Source organism: Nestor notabilis, unplaced genomic scaffold (assembly GCF_000696875.1).
Source record: "Nestor notabilis isolate BGI_N333 unplaced genomic scaffold, ASM69687v1 scaffold20295, whole genome shotgun sequence".
Lineage (NCBI taxonomy): Eukaryota > Metazoa > Chordata > Aves > Psittaciformes > Psittacidae > Nestor > Nestor notabilis.
The window spans coordinates 10,759-28,212 of record NW_009929113.1 but is presented as its reverse complement, the minus strand read 5'-3'; the positions used below and the strand labels follow the sequence as shown (position 1 = coordinate 28,212).

General features: G+C 38.5%; 1 protein-coding gene across 1 annotated transcript in view; it reads left to right on the top strand.

The window, feature by feature from the left end:
- The window catches only part of CHAF1B (chromatin assembly factor 1, subunit B (p60)), a 16,519-nt gene extending 242 nt beyond the window's left edge, over positions 1–16,277 (top strand). The window contains exons 2-13 of the mRNA XM_010014839.1: positions 2,933–3,065; positions 3,182–3,299; positions 4,826–4,929; positions 7,469–7,565; positions 8,836–8,920; positions 9,935–10,028; positions 10,655–10,724; positions 10,811–10,902; positions 12,363–12,525; positions 13,644–14,066; positions 15,444–15,529; positions 16,156–16,277. Of these exons, the coding sequence (XP_010013141.1) occupies positions 2,933–3,065; positions 3,182–3,299; positions 4,826–4,929; positions 7,469–7,565; positions 8,836–8,920; positions 9,935–10,028; positions 10,655–10,724; positions 10,811–10,902; positions 12,363–12,525; positions 13,644–14,066; positions 15,444–15,529; positions 16,156–16,277 (1,587 nt within the window). The remainder of the gene's footprint in view (positions 1–2,932; positions 3,066–3,181; positions 3,300–4,825; positions 4,930–7,468; positions 7,566–8,835; positions 8,921–9,934; positions 10,029–10,654; positions 10,725–10,810; positions 10,903–12,362; positions 12,526–13,643; positions 14,067–15,443; positions 15,530–16,155) is intronic.
- The last annotated feature ends 1,177 nt before the right edge of the window (positions 16,278–17,454 follow it).

The following is a 17,454-nucleotide window of genomic DNA, read 5'->3' as shown; positions in this document are numbered from 1 at the left end:
GAGTGTAAGCTTGTACAGCTACATAGAGAATGACTGTTATCCTTGTACGCTGTCCTTGAGTTGTGCTGCTGAGTGTTGTTTTGTTATTCTTGGAAAACTACCTTGATTGGCTGTTTGGTGATAACTCTGAGTAGAAACTGCTAATTTAGGTCACAGTCTTGTGGGTAGTGAGAAAAAACGGGGTTTAATTTCTTTTCATCAAATTTGAGTTGTATCTGCCATTTTATAAGTAGCCACTCAGCAGTATGAGGTCTTTCTATAGGCCTTTTCACTGGGCTTCAGATGCACCTCTCCTAAGTAAATTTGTATTGGTGCTAGCAAACTTTGTAATCAGTTGTTATCATTTTGGGAATCACTTATGAAAATGCTGGATAGCATAAGCCTCAAAACATGTGGCTGTAGGATTCATCTGTGCAAAATCAGGCAGTTGCTTACTGTCTTCTAAATTCTTAATGCACATGAGGGCTGGTCCCATGATCCAGTGATCTTTTGGTTTCTCTAAAAGCCCTAGTTGGAAAGCTTTGGGAAATTGAGTGCATTGGGTAAACCATGTTCTTTTTATATGGATATTGGTCAACTCCTTAAATAAAGTTAATGGCCAAGTGATACCTGATTTCCTTTGCAGAGAAATACATTCAGTTTATTTGTCTGTCTAGTTAACAGCTTCTCTATATGGCAGGTAGACATAGTGGTCAGAAATATGCCAGTATTTCTTAAAGTACTTACTAGCACATTGGGAGTCGTAATTGCTGTGATATATACATGATTACAATGCCTCTTTCTTTTGGAGATGGTAAAGGGGATTTTGGCTGTATATATAATTTACTGAATATATATTTAATTCATTTTTATACATACACATATTGTAGGGCCAGAAAAAATTTAATTGTCTTTGACATAGAAGATACTGCTGCTGCATCTTCTTTTGGAGGACCAATGCATAAAAGAGGGAAAACAGGCAACAGTTGCAGAGGTCTTAATTCAGGCTGTTTCATTGTTTGGTATATTCCTACCATGGCCTGATTGCTAGGTTGTTTTTTGTCTTCTTGTGTTTTACTGAGCTGAGGATGCATCCAAGAGTAGATTATTTGGAACACCAAATGGGATTTAGTTATCTGTGCCTTAGTCCCACAATACAGGGACATAACAGTGTTGCTGTCATGGCTGAATCAGTGCCCAAGTAGAGCAGTAGGACTGGCATCATTATGCACTGCAAAATCGAGAACAAGTGGGATCAGGAATTCTTGAAGCCAGTGTTGCTGGAAAAGTGTTAATATATGCAACTGTCATAATGCTGTCATTATGATCAGTGGGGAACTGGAATTATTATAATTCTTGCTCAAATCTGTTTTGAAGCCAGTAAAGCTATTGACCTTTGGGATATACTGCAAAGCTCTTCAACTTGCTCAGACTTCTGAAGAGATCTAATGTGTTTTTTCTCCTGTAGTAATCAGGATTTCTTTCTTCAGATTGTCACGATTTGTGGCTGACAGATCTGTTAATTGTAATTCCATGCTATTGTAATTCCTTGCTGTTGAATCATTGTACTTACAGGCTTGTCAAATCCCTTTGAAGCTAGAGATTGTTGTTGAATGAAGACAGAGTGGTATTATGTGTTGTCTGTTGTTGGGTTTTGGGGTTTGGTTTTTTTTTTTCAATTTATTGGAAATACTCAGTATTGTATTTCATTACACTAAAAAGACACTGCCATGTAATTACAGCTTGTGGTGGTTGAACTTGGCTGACCATCAGGTGCCCACCAAGCTGCTCTATCACACACCCTCTCCCCAAGAGGATGGGGGAAGTGATACAATGTATCAAGTTAAGGACAGGGAGATCACTTACTAATTACTGTTATGGGCAAACCAGACTCAACTTAGGGAAATTGATTTAATTCATTGCAAATTCATACCAGAGTAGGGTAGTGAGAAATACGAACAAAACTAAAAATGCCTTCCCCGTCATCCCTTCCCTTCTCCCAGGTTCAACTTCACTCCTGACTCCACCTCCGCCCTCTGAGCTGCATAGGGGGATGGGGAATGGGGACTGTGATCAGTTCATCACATGTTGTCTCTGCTCTCTTTCCTCCTTAGGGGAAGACTCCTCACACTCTTCCCCTGCTCCAGCATGGGGTCCCTCCCATGGGGGACAGTCCTCCACAAACTTTTCCAACATGGGTCCTTCCCACAGGCTGCAGTTCTTCATGAACTGCTCCAGCGTGGGTCCCTCATGGGGTCCCAGGTCCTGCCAGCAAACCTGCTCCAGTGTGGGCTTCTCTTCAGAGGCCACAGCTCCTCCTGGGAGCCTGTTATAGCATGGGCTGTCCGCAGGCTGCAGCTTCTTTCGGGTCACATCTGTCTGTTCTGGTATGGGGTCCTCCACAAATTGCAGTGTGGGTATCTGCTCCTCCAGGGACTTCCATGGACTGCAGGGGGACAACTTCTGTCACCATGATCTTCTCCAGGGGCTGCAGGGGAACCTCAGCTCCAGCACCTGCAGCATCTCCTCCCCTCCTTCACTGACCTTGCTGTATGCAGAGCTGTTTCTCTCACATTTTTCTTACTTTTTTCGCACAGCTGCTGTGCAATGTTTTTTACCCTTCCTTAAATATGTTATCACAGAGGCGCCAGCTTTGGTGGAACAAAGTTTTGTAGCTAACTGGAACTCTATTCAGCATGAGGGCAGCTTCTGCTGTCTCCTCGCAGAAGCCACCCCTGAAACCTCCCCCAGATATCAAAACCTTGTCACTATACCCAGTACACAGCTGTAGCTCATAGAGGGAAAATTTGTGGTGCAACTGCAGCTTTAGCTCTGGAAGTTTCAGATAATAAGTTCGGAATGACTGCCCACAGAGTAAATTGTGGATTACTGAATTGGTACATATATATTACATCTTGTCCCTGAAAACTGTCTGTAATGCTTCTGTAACTAGATATGGAAAGTGGAGAAAGGGCCAGACGGAAAAGCAATTGTGGAATTCTTGTCCAACCTTGCCCGCCATACCAAAGCAGTAAATGTTGTGCGCTTCTCTCCAAGTGGTGAGATCCTAGCATCTGGAGGAGATGGTGAGAACTCCTTTTCATGTGTCTTATGTGAGAGAATTGTAATGTTGAGCTAAATGTAATGCATTAATGAACTGGTGACTGGGAAAGAGAGAAGCTTCATATGATTTCTTCTACAGATGCTGTTATTTTATTGTGGAAGCTGAATGATAGCAAAGAATTGGAACCATTGGTTTTTCAGGAAGAAGATGAAGCTCAGCTCAACAAGGAGAACTGGGCAGTCGTTAAAACTTTAAGGTAGCTTAATATTTTATCAGCTTTTCTATTCAGTGTTTGTGATTCTCCAGTGGGTTTTATCATCTGGTATAGACTTCTGTTCAGTGGATGCAGAACTTCAATGCTCTCTGATATTTTCTTGCTGTAATGCTCATCCTTTTACTGTATTATATAATTTTTATTTTTTTGATACAGCGCCAACCTCTGTCTTCTCTTAAGGCAGATTTGGCATTTGTGTGACTTAACTGATGTGCTCTGAAATTGGTTCCTGAGGTTTGCAGTCACTTAAAGCTTAGCACGGAGATATATAAAGTAAATGTGGAGGTTTATTTACTAGCTTTATAGTGGAAATTTTGATCATTATTAAAGCAAAAAGTGTCAGTAGATAAAATGCTTCATGCAATTTTGCCAGACAATAGCTGAGGGTTGACCAATCTTTTTCAACTAATTCACTTTAGTAGTTGAAAATCTACTGCATTATACAGCTTTTGTTTCAAGTGTGTGATGATTAATAAAATATACACACTGTGCCTGCCAATTATTAATTATTAACTGATAATGGTAAGGCATCAAACCACCACTGGCAGGTGAATTACAACAGTGTTCTGTTCTCACTCTCAGCTGAAGCCTGAAAGAAATTAGTGGTTCTGGACTCAGAAATGCATTTTGAATGAGCAGTGTGTAAGACACTGCCTTGCTTTCTGTGTAGTATCTGTTAAAAGTTTTGGTGTCTACCTGTCATTACAAATTTACATTTGATTAAAAAAAAAAAAAAGAAAGGTAACTCTGCTATCCACAACTGATACATTCCTTGCAACTGCTGAGGTTTAAACTGTGAGAACAGTTTTAAAAGTGCTAGTGGGATTGCTTGAAGCACCAGTTGTGATCCTTTAGCAACATTAGAATTAATCTCTTAAAGCAAACAAACCAAGTCTCCCTTACCTAAAGCTGATGTTACAAATATTTATTATTGAAGTTACCACACTGTATGATAACTCTTCAAACAACAAGAAATAAAAATTGTTTTGATGGAGTCCTTCTAGGTGCTTCTGAATATGTTGAAATGTTTGTTCAAGTGTATCTAAAGTAGTCTTAACTTTCCATGTTTCCGCTGAGTGTGCATGTTTATTTACTGCTTTTTTGAAACCCATAAATATGCAGGAAAGTTTTCTTGAATGGCAACACTTCCTAATTGCTTTGGTGTAGTATTTTATTTCCTGTTTGTACAAATCCTAGAAATGTTTGTTTCTAGATTTCTAGATATAAATTCATAAATGACTTCAAATGTGGGATTTTCATGATCTTTGAAAAAGACCTCTTTAAAAGGCAGGCTTATTTTGAATAGTAGGATGGCTTTTTTAAAATGTTCTTCTACCTTCTGCACGTGGAAGTGTTTTTTAAAAGCTGAAGGTCATGCTGTTCATTTTACTTCAGTGGTGCTTGATTTGCCTCTGATTGCTTTTAACCTAAAAATGCATAAAAATCATGTTTACACGTAGCTGTTAATTTCTTGATTAAAAATTGGTTTCTTCTCTTCTGGCTTCAAGAGGCCACTTAGAAGATGTATATGATATCTGTTGGACCTCAGATGGAAATTACATGGCGTCTGCTTCTGTAGATAACACAGCTATAATGTGGGATGTCAATAAAGGTAAATGCTACATTTTATCACTTGTGTGTCTTCAGTCCTGATGGAAGTGCCTCAGGGTATTTACCAAAAGAGTTGAAAGTGTCTTTTTTTTGTGATTGCTAGATTTCTAGTACTGTGAGGCACATAGCCTAGCACATAGAGATACCCTCAGGCCAGCAAAACTTACACATAAGTAATCTCTTCACCTTGGAGTATTTGGAAATAAACCACCCAATTTCCCCCTAAAATAAACTCCTACACAATCCAATAATATAAACTCCTACACAAGCATTTTGGATATTAATTACTCCACTCCTCACCCGTACAAAGAAACAAAACTTCACAGGTATCAGGTAACTACCTACCTACGTAAAAAATGGGAAGTGAGTATAGGATGAAGGCTTTAGATACGCCTTTTTTTTTTTTGTTAGGCTACATTAGGCAAAACACTTCTCTTCATTCTCATCCTACTGCAGTGAGATTGCTTGTATTTTCCAGCAAAGGCCCATCTATAGAAGTTCTGGTAGTAACAGCTAGGTTAGGTTGCTTTACAATGGCTTGATGTTTTCTTATTAGCAGTCTAATTGTTACTTTCACTTTAATGTGGAAATACTTAACTTTCTCTAAAGTTAATCTTTTATCTCACATTTCTAATATTTAGTGTCTAATTAAGAAAAATAAAGTAGAATACAGGTTAACTTTTCAGTGCACACACACATGAAAATACAAATGTTCCACTGCTGACATTCTGTGTTCTTGGTTTGGATGTTTAATGTCTCTCCTATCTAAACTGTTATATATACTCCTTTCCATATGTCTTTAATAAATACATGAATATTAATTTAAGAGAGCGTGTGCTTAGAGTATATGTGTAGTGGCATTGTGACCGAATGTCTGTTGCATCTCAGACCGCTAGTAACAACTTTAAAGGCACATATCTATTAGAATTATTACTAAAAAAAAAAAGCTGAATAGCCTTTTCAGCTGATATATTATTTATGTGTAATGTCTTCCATTCTCACCACTTTCGTTTAGCAAGCAGTTAATGCTATAGAGGGCATTTTGTGTCTTGTAGGCAGAGAGACAACTAGAAAATTAGAAGTAAGCAGCTATTACTGGAATATGTAGGCTCTGTGATTGGAAATTGTAGGTACATGAAAGGAAAGAGTTTCAAAGCTACCTTCCAGTGATACCCAGGCTAAAAACTTGCATAATTTTTTAAAAAATGGCTGAAAGAAAATTCAGTACAAAGAGAGCATCACTGGCTTAAGTCCTTGAGGTGCAAACTGTTGGTAGCTTACAGACTATCCTGTAGAAATATCATTATGTGTTTGCTCTGTTCTTACAGTCTTCCTTAGGCATTTATTGTTGGCCACTGTTAGAGACAGAATACTGCACCAGAAGGACTTCGGGTATTATGCAGCATGTCCTTGACTCTTATCTGTGTAATCTTTTCAGAAAAAGCTGTTTTTGAAACTTGCATGTTTATACTGTTTCCTTGCAACAAAGCAACTAACAGGAAAAAAACCCCACCTGTCACTGGTATTCAAAACAAAGTGTTTAAAGAGAATTATCTGTAATTTTACCTTATCACAATGCTTTGGATCTGAGACATTCAAATGTGGAACATCAGTAGAGTCAGAGAGCTCATGCCTTGGAGACTTCTTCATGACACAATAAGCTGTGGAAGAAAGTGAGTTAGCACTTCCACAGAATTGTTTCTGAAAGCTGCTCCTGTGTAAGAGTCAGTCAGCATGTGTGTAGTATATTTTGTTCAGTGCCCGCTCAGCAGAGTAGATGAGTTTTTACAGCTCCCCAGCTGTAAGTTATAGAATCATAGAATGGTTTGGGTTGGAAAGGACCTTAAGATCATCTAGTTCCAACCCCCCTGCCATGAGCAGGGATACCTCACACTAAACTATGTCACCCAAGGCTCTGTCCAACCTGGCCTTGAACACCACCAGGGATGGAGCATTCACAGCTTCCTTGGGCAACCCATTCCAGTGCCTCACCACCCTCACTGTAAAGAACTTCTTCCTTATATCTAACCTAAACTTCCCCTGTTTAAGTTTAAAGCCATTACCCCTTGTCCTACCACTACAGTCCCTGATGAAGAGTCCCTCCCCAACATCTTTATAGGCCCCCTTCAGATACTATGTTTTAATGCAGGAATTTTTGGCTCAGTGTTCAGCCAAATTCAATTAGCTGTTGAACAGTATTCTAGACCCGCCTGAAAAGTTTTTTTCTAAATGACAGAGATTTTTAAATACTTCTGTTTTGAAATATACTTATCTTGCATGTTTAAAGCCTAAGCCAAACTGCTTATCTGAGTAAGTTTGTAGGGAACAGGCCTTAAACTGGCATGTCACAATTTACTGTACTTGTGAAGATTCTAGAAATAAAGCAACTATTTCTGATATTCCTATCAGGTACTATCAAGTTTACAGTTTGCTTAAAAAGTGTTTTCTCTACATGTTTAAATGTTTTGTTTTATCTCATGATATGAAGAAATGTTTTAAAACACATTTGATTTTAGAATCTGAAAACTTTGTAATTGCAGGACAGAAGGTTTCAATATTAAATGAACACAAGAGTTATGTCCAAGGAATAACATGGGATCCTTTAGGCCAGTACATTACAACTCTGAGTTGTGATAGGTGAGCTATTGGTCTATGTGTTTTGCTTTAGTATTCTTTCTTACTTGAGGATGAATTAAAAGCAAGTGTACAAGATAAATCTTTTAGCTTTGTTCAGATTGTTCCTGAAGAAATTTGATGCGAAAGTAAAATGATACTTTAGTTAATCTTTTGCTTACGGTAAATAATTCCTGAAGTCTGAGTGTTGTCTCTAAGCAGCAAATACGATTATGTAAACTTCTGTAGAAATTTTTCTTCACAAAATAAGCTGTTATGAGTTTGATCATCATAGATACCAAATACTTCTTAGGAGAGTACTGCATTCTCTGGTTGTTAATGATCTAGTAAGTTAATCCTTGTCGTTTTACAGAAGGATATAAACAGGTTAAGAAATAAGTTAAAATTGTTTTCTACTGGTATCTTTCTTTCGCCCTCTCCCTCCCTTCCATCCCCAACAGTTTTGTAAGTGATGTCATCAGGAAAGCTAAATGCACATTTCATGAACTTGGCCCTTATCAGAACTTTGAGTAAGCTTAAACTTTAGGGCGTGTGTGCTGCTCTGAAGGGGTTCACCGCTGGCTAATAGATGCATGTCATCTGGCACCCACTGCAAAGAAAATTGCTGTAATAATAAAAAAGTAGTTTTTATTTAAGATTTGCAGTAGGGTCAGAAAAATGGTAAATTGATGTCAACTAGGTCATTATGAGCCTCAGTCTTCTGATAATCTGTTGTGTGAGATTTATGTGCTTTTATTAAAATGAACAGCAGTGAAACACAAGTAATAGAATGCTGCACAAGATTTTTCTTGGATTGAAGGTCAGAGAGCAGTTGGGTTCTCTTAGGCTGCCTGCTGTTTTAGTGAGATGAAGTCAGGGAGTTCCAGTGTTCTGTGCAGAGACGTAGTCCAGTTTATGTTTATGCCAAAGGAAACCAAAGCTTAGAGATGTAGCTAATTGTCTTTGAGGTGAGTTTCCACTCCGCAGAAACATACTGGTTACTACAGCAGAGGTAGGAATGGGGTGGCAGTTCACTGTCCGCTAATTTCCTCATTCCTCCATGAATGCATAAGCTGCTACTTCACAAACCTTATTGAGTCAAATAATTGCCAATGATGCCTTGGTTATTTATCCATCAAAAGATGTCCCTCTGGTAGTGTCTCATGAACAGTTATAATTAGTGATTGTCATTTATATTTGACGGTTCTGACTGAGAAGTGAGGTCCTGCAGTGTTGTGTGAAACCTGGGGGGAAAGGAAGCTGTTCCTAGCTAACTGTGCTCTCTGTCATGTAGGGTCCTCCGGGTATACAACACACAGACCAAGCGTGTAGCATTCAATATTACCAAGATCGTATCTGGATCGGGAGCTGAAGGAGAGGTACGTTGTTCTGCTACTAATGGTTCTGGAGAACATGTTGGGTGCTGTATTATATGAGTTGTTCTTTTCTGTGAAACCAAAGGCACTAATGTTTTCCATTCAGGTAATCTGTGTATCAGATATTTTTGTCTCTATCTCATCTTTGCATTTTATAGGTAGAGTCCCATTCAAGTTTCCTGGAGCATTACAGAAATTACTAGGAAAGCACACTGCCTGCTGCTGTTGATCTCTTGCAAGTTCAGCGGTTTAAAGTAGTAACAAAATGTCCTTGTAAATGTTAAAAATAGTGTGGAAAAATACTGTGTATAGTGAATTCTTATAGGAAAAGCTTGAAATATGTCTTGCAGAAGCTGCAAGTTTATTAAGGTATATGACATGGCAATATTTTAAACTCAGCAGCCTGAAGTTTTTGGGAAAGGTAGTTGGATTTTTAGGAAAAATATGAATTGGGGAAAATTTAGGAAATTGTGTCTTACTCAAGGAGGAAAACAGAGAGCTTTTTCCTCCAGAACAGTTTTAAGTAACAATAAAAAACACCACCAAGCTGGCTATAACTTTTTTAATTCTTTCTTTTCCTTTTCTCTTTTTTATGAAAACATTGTCACAGTTTTATAGAGACTAAAGAACAGGCCTGAGAGAGGGCATTTTGCCATTATAGAAGTTCTCTTTAAACCAATAATACTAGAGTTAAAACTAAATGCTTAAGGAACAGGCTTTTATGTTGACTGTTAAAAAATGTTGTTTTCCAGGTCGCTACTATTTTTTGATCACTGGTCTAATATGACTGCTCTTGGGGTGTTTTGATTAGTAGCTGAAGAGGGATCAAGGACTATTTTTCTTAGTGAAGAATTTATAGCACAGCAGAAAGTGAGTTTGAAGGAGCCAATGTTTTTTAAAACTTTCTTTTATTTTAAAAGTTCCATTGAGTTGGACTGTACAACTGGATGGCTTTTCTCACTTGAATCCCAACTGACACGTTCACAGCGTTTACACAATCTATTTTCAATGTTACAGGCTAGGAGCTATCGGATGTTTCACGATGACAGCATGAAGTCATTTTTCCGCAGGCTCAGTTTTACTCCTGATGGCTCCTATTTACTCACTCCGGGTATGTGAGAACATAGGCTAAAACTTATATTGTATCTATTATGCTCTAGTTTGAACATGCATCAGGATTGGTTTCAAACTGCTAGGAAATGCTTATTTATCTTAATTAAGCCATTCCTCAATCTTCCTATTGAAGAAAATAGAGACTCCACAGTACTCTCCTGTTAGCAGTCCAGAATGTCAACTTTCTCCTATGATAAAAATCATATTTATGGCATTTCTCTGAACTGGAACATGTAAATTGCAATAATACAGCTCTTTTAAAATAGAAATGAAGACTAATGAGTCATTTCTTTTGACTGGTCTCTCTTTGTTTGTATCCTTTCTTAAAAACACTGCAGTCATAGTAAAAATAACATTGCAAGGAGGGGATCAGTTTGCCCGTGTAAGCATTGCTTTTATAGATGTCTGGCAACATCAAAAAGAAGCTTTGAGGGGGAAGTATATAAGGGAAACAAAAACAGCGCTAAATAAATATTTGGGATATTTTTAAGCTGTGTTCAGGTTGTACAGCTCTTGCCCAGCTGACAAGCGTAGTTCCTGAGAAGTAGAATGTTTATGGACATAAAGTGTGTACCCAGTACTCTTCTGAGTTTATGAGTAATATTTTAACCTTTATTTTTGCAGCTGGCTGTGTCGAATCAGGAGAAAATGTAACAAACACCACGTATGTTTTCTCCAGAAACAATCTTAAAAGGTAGAGATTAATAAGTCGAAAATATCTTTTTATGAAAGAAATAAAATTGCAATGTTGGTTTTTAAAATACTGATTCTTTATAAAAGGCCTGTGGGTCACCTGCCATGTCCTGGAAAAGCAACTCTTGCTGTTCGCTGCTGCCCAGTCTACTTTGAGTTGAGACGAGCATTTAATAAAGGTACTGTAAATCCTTTAGGGAGTATGATTTTACAGCAAATATGAGAAGAGGCCAATGTGGCTGTTTACCATTTTATGCCCTAGCCTTTTAACGTTCCATTAAGATAGTGTTGTACCACATCTTAGAAGCTGTTTCCTGACTCTAAGACCCTGAATTCACCTTAAGTACCTTATGAGTAGCTTTTGATATAACGGATAAATGTTCTTCCTTAGCCTCTTGGGCTACAGTAACACTGTTTAATATTAAACTTTTAACTACTGTGTGTAAGTAAAAGTAAATAACTTGGCTTAGCACTAAAGGAGTGACCCACTGAAATATTTTCTGTTAGTCTCAACTACCCACATCACAGAAGCACAAAGAGCTGGTGTAGTTTGCAACAACCATTGATGTTTATTCAAGAAAGCCAAACCCAAAGCAGTGCTGGTATTATTGGCCAGAACAGGAGTTCTGAGAAGGGGAAAGGTTTGTATGAAGTTGCATGAGAACTTAGCTGGAGATTGAAATCCAGCCTTATTGTGAGTCCAGTGAGTCCAGGAGTGTTTATATTTAAGAAGACTGGTCTTTGATCAAAAAGCAGAGCTTTGCTTCCTTCTTTACAGGGTCATTTTCTTGCATTCCTTACAGGATTTAGAGATTACCAGTTGTTGCGTTCTCTATTTTCATCATAATATTTAGATTCGTTGTAACGGTGTGTTGCGAAGTCAGGAGGTGAGTGTCTGCTGTAGGCCTATGTGGCACCTCTAAACGGAATGTTTAGTTTCTGCAACATATACCCAGAAAAGTGAAAATCTCTGGTAGCCTAGAAATCTAGAGATGTGAGTACCTTACATTATGTTAATGTTAGTGGCCTTAGTGCATGCCTTCCATAATCATCACAGAACTGAACAGGAGCCCTATATACTGGAAATTTCTGAAATCAGCTAGCATGCATGCAGCATCCACTGGAAGTTGGAATAATGTGGCCTTACGAAGAACTACTGTTGCAATGAAAAGACTAGCTAGGAGCTGAACCCAGGATAACACAAATAGAGCTAAATCCATTGTTTCGACTGAGTTGTACAGAATATAACATGGTGGTATAAATTTATTGTGACCTTAATTTACACTATATTCTAAGGTGTGTTTGTTCGGACTTTACTGTTAAAGTTGTTATGAATATACTGAAAAATTCCAGCTGAAATATATATGACAAACTTTACAAAACAAAGTAATAAGAATCTCTATGGATAAAGCTTCTTCTGATTTCTCTCTTTTAAGACAATAAAGGACAAACTTCAGACAAGAGAAATGATAGTACTTGACATTAAACTTTACTTTCTGTAGAAGTGCTATTTTCTGAGTCATTATCTTGATACTGATTAATAATGTAATCTTTAGGTTCATGACTAAGCTACTGCAGTTACTACCTTGCAATGAATGCAAAAAAGAATTCTCATTGTGTTCATTTCTTTGCATTCTAGATGAAATTGGTCAGAATTCATCTCCTGCTCTGTTTAATCTGCCCTATCGACTGGTGTTTGCTGTTGCTTCAGAAGATTCTGTGCTTTTTTATGATACTGAGCAGTCATTCCCATTTGGTTATGTTTCTAACATACATTATCACACCCTGAGTGACATTTCATGGTAGGCAATTATTATATTCCTAAGTTTTGGTGTGATGGGGGAAATGTCCTTTTTGTGTGTTGAAGTTCTGCACATCTTGTGTCTTGTATTTTTGTTTCCTTTATGATGTACATGTGGTCACTGTCATTGCAGTGTCTGAACAGCAAGTCACTTCTGTTTTTCCCTGTAAACCAGAGAACTGTGGTTCTTTATCAGTTGGGAAACTAGATGCAAAGGCTGGGGACAAGCAGATGGAAATTTTTATGAAAGCTAGTGTTCTAAGTGCCCATGGAAAGCACTCATTGTTCAGGCAGTGTAACTGGTAATAATGGAGTTATTTGGAGTTTTTGGAAGCCATCTCTTTGAGTTCAGATGTCTTTATCCTGACCAAATTCTGCTTTATCAGGACAATTCTGCTCAGTGGTTCTTCAGGTATGGGATGAAATAATTCATCTGACTTGATGTGGGGGGTTCAGAACTGAAGCTGAAAATTGAACCCAAGTCTTATAATTGGGATACACCCCTCTGCTGGACAAGGCTTCTTTTTGCATGCTTTTCTAGCAAGTATAACTAAGCTGAGGACCACATGGAAGCCTCTCTTTCAGATTTGTAATGGATGCTCAGGCACTGTGAAAATCGTGGTGTGTCAGGAAGATGGGAGTGGAAGAGAACAGAAAATCAAGTGTTTTTAATCAGTGATAGATAGACATTACTTGGTGAAATAAGCATGAAGAGCCCATTCAGGTGAGCGCCATGGTGATTTGAGCATTGCCTCTTCTTAGTGCTAGGAGCAGAGCCAAAGAGCTTGAATTGCTTGCTGGTCTGAGTGAGGAGAGTTCAGCAATGATTCAGAAGCTGTGATTAAAAATTTGTGTACCTGTACATACAGGTACTGGCAGCAGCCTGTTGTGGGTGATCACAGATGGCACCAGAGAGATTAGGTCAGATGCAAAAGCCAGAATTGAAGATCTTTGTTCACTCAAGTTAGATGTCTTTCACATGACTGCAGTTTTGTTTAAATGTGTACATGTATTTGGGGATGAGAGGAGGAAGAGACAGGTACAGCATGTGTTACAGGTACAGGCATGAGGATTGAAGAAATTTTCTGACTTTTAATGGGGAAAAAAAATCCCCAATAGGTCCAGCGATGGAGCCTTTCTTGCTATCTCTTCCATGGATGGATACTGTTCATTTGTTACCTTTGAGAAGGATGAACTTGGAATACCACTGAAGGAGAAGCCACAGATAAATGTCAAGACTTCTGGTGTAACAGAGAAGAAAGTGAAAAAGAGCCAGCCACACAAAGTCATTTCCCCAGGTTCTAGGCTGACAGAGGGGACTCCTCCCAGCAGGGTCACTGATCCCAGCACTCTCGCTCTCCAACCTAGAACACCCACCGCTGCTGGTAAGGACTTGCCTTCCACACCTGTTGTCGTAAAAAACGTTCCAGTCTCATCCTCAGATGAGAAGAAAATTAGCCAGTCAGCCAGCCAGAGTGCTAAAGCAAACCAGCCAAGGAGAATTACTCTCAACACTTTACAAGCATGGAGCAAGACGCCAAGGTGAGATTTTTATTGCCATTTCCAGTTATAAATATGAAGGCCAAGACAAGCTGTGCTTGTGCTACTTTTAAAGGTTGAGGTTTAGACATAAATTCCCTGTGTCCTGGTGATAGCTCTCTTGACATGGCATTTTTTGTTCCTGTCATACTGCAACTGGAAGGTCAGAATGTCTCCTGAATCCTAATTTTATATTTCTGTCTGAAATGTGAGGCAGTAGCAAAGTTTACCTGACCCATATGCCTTGTCCATATGGCAGTAACAGGTGTCTGTCTTCAGGTCCCATTTTCAGTACGAGGATGGTACCTGAAGACTTCAGCTGATGAGAATCATTTAAAGACTCTTCTGACAGGAAATGCTTTAGGAAGCGTGCAAGTCTAGACAGTCCCTCAGTGTGCTCAGTGGCGGGTGTGGGAGTTCATGCGTTGGTTGAGGTCACTTCCTAAGGTGAAGATCTAGGTTTTTAGAAATTACCTGTAGTCTGTGTACTGATTGTCAAACAGCCTGCAATACAAGATCCTCAACTGGTGTGCATCAGTAAGGGGACAGACATGCAGAACAAGGCTATTTTAGTATTGAAGGAGATTATTATAACTTCTCATAGGAATGTTTTAATTAGTAGGTGGCTAGAGAGGAGGTGGTGAACAAGAAAGCAGGATAGTGGATTTCATCAACAACTGCAAGGAAAATCTTGGAGATGATGGCTTTCTACACACCAGTGTTCATCTGTACTGGAACTAACAAGTCAAAGGGCTGTAGGTAGATCTAAGTGACTTTTGCCTGGAGGGTGGGGTGACTAACGGAGCTAGCTAATCATTTTATTTTCAAGAGAGAGAAATGATATTTAACCATATCAACTGATTATGCCATGAGTGTCTTGTTCTGCCATGTATGGTGCTGCTGGTAAGACGTTTGGGTTTTTTTTAATGGTTCAATGCTCTGCCACCTTTGTGCTTAATTTTTAAGTGCCATCCAAAAGAGATGTAGCAGAAGAAAATAGATTTATTAGTGGACCTCAGTGGGCAAAAGAATTCCCTACAGTTTTATGAATCTAAAGTGGACAGGGCTAGGGAATAGTAGGCTCAGACAGTCTTAACTTTAAAATATTTGACCAAGATACTGTGCTCTGAAGGTTAATATCAAGCATAGCGCCACATGAAACATATGCAAAATACTTTCTAGTGGAAAAGATCACTAGTGGTATTCAAAATACTTCTGAAAAATGCTCTATTCAACATATAACAAGAAGAAAAAATGTATAGTAAAATACGTCTAAACTACATTTAAATTAAACTGATTCTATGTGAAGTAAACCTTTAAATAAATCATTTGTGGAAATAATGGCTTTAAAGCAATTGAACTGTTGGTGTTCTTTTAAAGGAGAGTAAACTTGATTCCACTGAAGGCAGATACACCAACCTCTGCAGATACAGTTCCTATACCTCCTTCCTCAGAACAAGAACATGGTAAGCATTTGTGGTTATTAATACCCAGCAGTCTTTTGCCAGTCAGTTCTTTCTATTATAGATTTCTGTTATAAGCCTATAACACAAGCATAATCAAGCACAAACCTAAACCTAGTTGCAGATTCTAAACCTTCTTCATTGTCCTGGAGTGTTTGAAAGGTGCTTTTGATCATATGACATGTTCTCACTGTGGTTGCTCTTGGGCAGCTGCTTACGTAACAATATGTCACTACAGTTTTTATAGCAATGGGTGCAGTAGGTGACACTGAAACTGAGAAGAGTAAATTCACTTGGATGTAATGTTCTCCAAGTTCTACACGTGGGTTTTAAAGACTCTTATGTTTTTAGCACACCATAGTTTCATGTGCTGGACTCTCAAACCAGGGTTGGGTTGGTGTAGTTTTTGTGTTGGGGTTTCTTTTTTTGTTTGGTGGTGTTTGGGGTTTTTTATGGGTGTGTGTTTGTGTGGTTTTGAGGGGTTGGGGGGGCAGGGTTATTGTCATTGGGGTTTGTTTGGTTTTTTTGATTGTTTTTTTTTTGTGAATTGCTTGTGACTTCAGCAGACCAATTTACTTTCTTAATCTGATTTACTTAGCTTAGATGCTTTTCCTATCTTCCTGTTTCAGAGAGGCCATTACCGTCTGATGACAGTCTTCAAAATCCCCCAGCATCGAAACGTCCTAGAACTGAGGACATGTCTCTTTCTGCATCTCCTGAAGATCAAATTGTCTGTGATTCAAATAAATAAAGACTAAGCTTTTAGTAGACTCTTCACAGTCTGAAGGTGATGCAGCCATATCTGAGAGTGCATTTCTTTTTGCAAATGCTAAATCCCCAATTCCTGCTTAAAGTACCATATGTGTATTTGATGTAGTGCTGTGAAGAAAGAAAGTGGCAGTAGAAGACACAGGTTCAGGAAGGTAGCTCTGCAGAAGAAGAAGTATTCGGGAAGTGACTTTAAAGTGTTTCTACTTCTTGAAGACAGCATTCTTCAAGAAATGCCACAGCTTGAGGAAATCGAGAAAATATGGGTATTGATTACAATAACCTAAAAGTCTGCATCAAAGTCCTGAAGTTGGTGTTTATATAAACTGCCACATCTACCAGTAACCTGTCTGACAAAAGAATCGAGTTTCTAAGAACTTAAACACATTCATAATGATTTGCTGTGGTTTAAGGCTCCCCCAAAAATCAGTTTCATTCAGGCATCTTGACTTACATGCTTAGCGATGTGCAAAATAATTCATGCTCTCTAGCACATGTGGAGAGGAAGCTGATGTTCACAATGTCTGAATACAGCAGCATACAGTAGACTGATATGATTGAAACATTAACCAGAACTTGCAACTACAAGAAACAAGAAAGCAGGAAGAAACCCTCTAAAGACCTGTTGTAAGCATTAAACAGTGGAAGAAAGTTCTGAATTGTTTAGTTTCTGTATTTAAAAAGGAACAAAATGCAGACATGATATTTCCTTGAGGCAGCAGGATTTGATCATATACATTAGAAGTTTCCCCCTTTCATTTTTTGCAAATCTTAACTCCTTTAGTCAATAGAATACAAATCCAATTGTGTTAGACTTCTAGAAGTTGGTTTCTTTTTAGCATTTAATACTTGCACTAAGCGTTTAGCATTTAAAAATTGAACTAAGACCTGCAGGTTGAAAACAATGAGACCAAAATATTTGAAAATCACTACACTGGATTTCCTGTGGTGTGCAGACTTAGCCTTCAGAAGCAGAATGCTCATCCACAGTATTCTGAGTTCATCCAGTTAATTTTGTTTAGCATCATGGACTTGATTTTGAAATGCTAATACTTAAAATGCAGATAGTCATTCTGGTTGATGATAGCATGTGGAAGTTTTAAGCAGATTTTTTTTCTCATGATTTAGGCTATTATTTGAAGTTCCACAATGCACAGGAA